This window comes from Cyprinodon variegatus, unplaced genomic scaffold (genome assembly GCF_000732505.1).
Source record: "Cyprinodon variegatus isolate N-32 unplaced genomic scaffold, C_variegatus-1.0 Scaffold8, whole genome shotgun sequence".
Lineage (NCBI taxonomy): Eukaryota > Metazoa > Chordata > Actinopteri > Cyprinodontiformes > Cyprinodontidae > Cyprinodon > Cyprinodon variegatus.
The window spans coordinates 2322000-2326011 of record NW_015150461.1 but is presented as its reverse complement, the minus strand read 5'-3'; the positions used below and the strand labels follow the sequence as shown (position 1 = coordinate 2326011).

General features: G+C 45.1%; 2 protein-coding genes across 2 annotated transcripts in view; both read left to right on the top strand.

The window, feature by feature from the left end:
• The window catches only part of LOC107086075 (stanniocalcin-2-like), a 21840-nt gene extending 20611 nt beyond the window's left edge, over positions 1-1229 (top strand). The window contains exon 3 of the mRNA XM_015376823.1: positions 1206-1229. Within this exon, the coding sequence (XP_015232309.1) occupies positions 1206-1229 (24 nt within the window). The remainder of the gene's footprint in view (positions 1-1205) is intronic.
• The window catches only part of LOC107086066 (cytoplasmic polyadenylation element-binding protein 4-like), a 23282-nt gene continuing 19535 nt past the window's right edge, over positions 266-4012 (top strand). The window contains exons 1-4 of the mRNA XM_015376810.1: positions 266-403; positions 1206-2291; positions 2378-2476; positions 3090-3180. Of these exons, the coding sequence (XP_015232296.1) occupies positions 1242-2291; positions 2378-2476; positions 3090-3180 (1240 nt within the window). The 5' untranslated portion in view covers positions 266-403; positions 1206-1241. The remainder of the gene's footprint in view (positions 404-1205; positions 2292-2377; positions 2477-3089; positions 3181-4012) is intronic.

Here is a 4012-nt window from a genome sequence, read left to right as displayed (position 1 = left end):
TCCCTTTTTTTAATTTACTCTTTTCTAATTTTTGATTAATAAGCCATTTTTTTGTTTTTTCTTTACAAGTTGTATTAATGACATCCTACTTATTTGGAAAGAGACGCAACTGCCATTCATTGAGGATAGGTTACGTGGGCGTGCGCTCACTACACTCATCCAATCAGACAGCAGATTACATACAATGTGGGCGGGGTGATAAGGGAAATCCTTCCACTGATTGGCTGGTGCAGGGGGTTGAAGGCGGGGATTAGAGGCGGAAGTGTCTTCCCACTGGCCCAGCTGTCATCTAGAAGAGAGAATGAGGAGACCATTCACACCGGCTGCTTAGGAAACCCAGAAAAAGGGAAAACGCTAAAATATGGCAACATCTTAACGATTAGGTCATGACGGCGAACTGAAGGTAGTTGTCTCTGAAGTAACGCGTTTTTTAATCGGGTTGTTTATACGGTGGAGCCGCGGTCGAGGCCTCGCTGCGTTGCTTTGATACGTGAGAAAAAAAAATGATGACAAGGATTGGTAAGTCTGTGTGACATTGAACGTTCAGGACACGAAACAGACGAGGTCGTTTAAAGAACCAGGGAACCGTTTCTAAACCTGCCACCGATAAAGCTTCCGCGGACGGTGGCGAAATTTCGAGAGACGTTAAAGCGGTTCAGGTGGTTTTTTTTATTGCCTTCTGGCTGCTTTGCAAATGCGTTACAACGTCTGCTGGGTTATCGGCTATTATCCTAGCTTAGCGGCTTCTAACCCTGGGGACGTCACCGACACTTTCGCCTCGTTTTAAACGGTTGCCTTTGGAGGGGTCACTGCGGTAAAAGCGACATTAGAAGGTGGATGTAGGTGGTGTTCGTCTGAGTGGGCTTTAAAATGGACCCTGCGCGATGAAAAGGGCGCATGAGCAGCTGTTAGCTTCGCTGCTAGCTGCATGACGACCTTTTGGAGACGTCAGCCTGAGCAGAGCAGGCGTCCAGCAGCCTGGCTTGGTGAGGCTGGGTGTTTTCCGAGCCTGCCGTAGTGTTATATTTCACCCAGGCCTCCCATGGCCCAGGCCAGTCAATGATTTAATCTCATTGATTGCATCACAAGACCAGGCAGCCCTGCAGCAAAGACACTTTCTCTACATCTGGCCTGTTTCAATTGTCTTAACAGTGATCAAATTAACATGACGTTCATCTAATCCGGCCTCTTTCTCCCTGTTTTAGGATAAAGAAGACGGTGAAAGCTGAAAATCTACCTAAATGGGGGACTACGGCTTTGGAGTTCTGGTGAAGAACGGTGGTGGTAACAAATCTGCTTTCCCTGTCAGGATTCCTCCTCACCTTCAGCCACAGCACCTGCAGGACTCCTCCAACCCCCCCAGCCCTCCTTCCTTTGTAAACAACGCCTGCTCCACCAATGGGGGCAGCGCTTGGCTCTTTCCCTCTGTAGCCCAGCACGGTAACATGCAAGATGAGATTCTGGAATCGGACAAGTCCAAAGCCTTGGACCTCCAAGACATGCAGGAGAAGTCTCAAGTCCAGAGCCAGCCTCAGACTCTGTCTCCAGGCCAGCAGGAGGTTGGAGGAGGCCTAACAGAGCTTGATGGAGTTCATCCTGACGATGGGTCATTAGAGAAGGGTTCCCTGGAGAGTAGCGTCGGAAAGGAGAAATTAAGGATAGAGTCTCCTGGGTTGAGCAGTTTTGACTACCAGGACAACCTGGGAATGGCTACTAGCTGTGCGCAGTCCACCCCGTCCCCATCCTCACTGACCAGCTTTAACAACTGGTCCCCCGCCGTTCCATCCAACCAGTCTCCTGTGGTTGGGGAAGATGTCGGAGCTTTCTTCAGTCCTGCTGGCTCTAACGCAAACGGCCCACCGCTACTGTTTCAGAACTTCTCCCACCATGCTGGCCCAGGCTTTGGCGTAGGAGGTAGTTTCTCCCCACAGATCGGACCAGTCACCCAGCACCACCCCCCTACGCCCCATCCTCACGGTCAGGGGGTTCCGCAGCAGCACCGCCGCTCCCCGGCTAGTCCGCATCAACACCAACCTTCCTTCCCGCCACACCCCCATCGCGCCGGACCGTTCGCCCAGCTGCCCCATCTCGCTCCCGCTCAAAGCAAACCCCCTTCTCCGTGGGGAAGCTACCAGAGTCTGTCCACTCCTACGTCCACCTCTTGGAGTCCAGGTGGCTACAGTGGCTGGGGAGGGACACAAGGGGTTCGAGAGTACCGACGGGGCATAGGAGGAGGGGTGGCTAGCCTTAACTCCTACTCCCCTTTGAAGAAATCTTTCCCCAACAACCAGGTGGCTAAAAACTCAGATCAAAGTAGTAAACATGGTCAGATTTTCACCTTAATAAGAATTAATATTTTTTGCAATATATTCTCCAGATTCCCTCGCAGAAGTTCCCCAGAAATACCTCTGGCATCAATCACAAGGGCTGGGTTGAGGACAGCATGAACCGCAACGACAGCGTCTATTCTTTCCAGGTTTGTAGAAAACTATCTAAATCTATATGAAGCGGATTGAAGGAATCAGTGAGAAATTTTTGTGTAAACTGTGTATACATCTCGCGTGGCTTTCAGGGGCAAATGTTAATGCCGTTTAGCATGCCTGGCTGTGTCGAATGCAACAAACGAGCCTCTTTAGCTGAACAGGATACGTGACAGCTCAGCCATCTAAATGAATGAATAGAAGCTTGTTGTGTATGTGTTTATGTTCTTAGGCCTTATCTAGATCATTTGGTTAAATGAGAAAACGTCTTATCATCTGGTCTGATCACATGTGCTTCCTCTTGTCCTGATTTAAGAGGTCTTGTGCTCCTCTGCTGCTTTGTGTGCCCTCAGTTTGCTCATGTACTCAATGGTGCCATTTTGAGTGTTTATCAATTCCATATTGGGTTCATTTTTAGACTTCTAATTGTTATTCACAGTCTGGATTAGGAGGTGTTTTAATCTGGATTTACATGATGCCTTTCCCCCTAACAGTGTACTGTCGCAGGAACTGGCTCTGTTTTCTGCATTGTCTCATGTCAGATCTCGCAGACTGTTGTAGTGGGAAGTGCTACATCTAAATGCTGCTTTTTATTTTTTCACCCTGCAGGAGAGAACGCGGTCTTTTGATGGTTTCAACATGCACTCTCTGGAGAACTCCCTGATTGACATTATGAGGGCTGAACAGGACTCTTTAAAAGGTTGGTTCCCACCACTAACTATTGTAACCAGAGGATTGATTTCTCACATTCAGGTTTTCACATTTAACTCATAAAAGTAGTTCTGCTGTTATTGGTCATTAGTCTGCTGCTAATTTGAGTTTATTTTTTCCCCCATAAATCCTGTAAATACAGATTTTTTTTTTAATTAGTTTGATACATATCCTTTAAATTTAGTTTGTATCTTCTCTAATCTTGCATTGTATTTGAATAGTTAAAGAATAGACATTTTATTTAGAACAATCAGCTCAATTTGTATTAAAAGATGACTTGATCAAGTGAAAGATTATAGTCTAAGATTTCAGAAAGTAACTTCAGTGGTTAGTCCAAATAAATGTTCCGTATTTAATATTTATGGAAACTGAAGGAAGAAAATGCAATTTGAACACTTTACGGAAAAAAAAAATGGAAAAGTATTGGAAATGCAGCAGAAAAACCCGAGTATTTAATAAACTTCATGTAATGTAGACGTTTATGAACATTAATGTTTCCTGGCATCAAGCACCATAAAAAGCATAATCAAGCAGAAGGATAATATAGTTTGTACTTTTTTCTGATTCTTTAAAAAAAAGAAAACATAATCTATACTTAATTTCTAAATGGAGAAGAAACTTTTAAGTTTCTCAAAAACCTCCAACCTCTATTCCAATAAGGCTTCCATTATTAAACAGCCATTATTAGAACGACACATTTAAATACACTTTGTACCTATTCTGTGTTTCTTCCACAGTAGTAATCAACACTGGAAATGACATTGCAGCTTTTAAATGTACCGTACTATATATTTTAGGGATGGAACGGTTTATGAAAACCG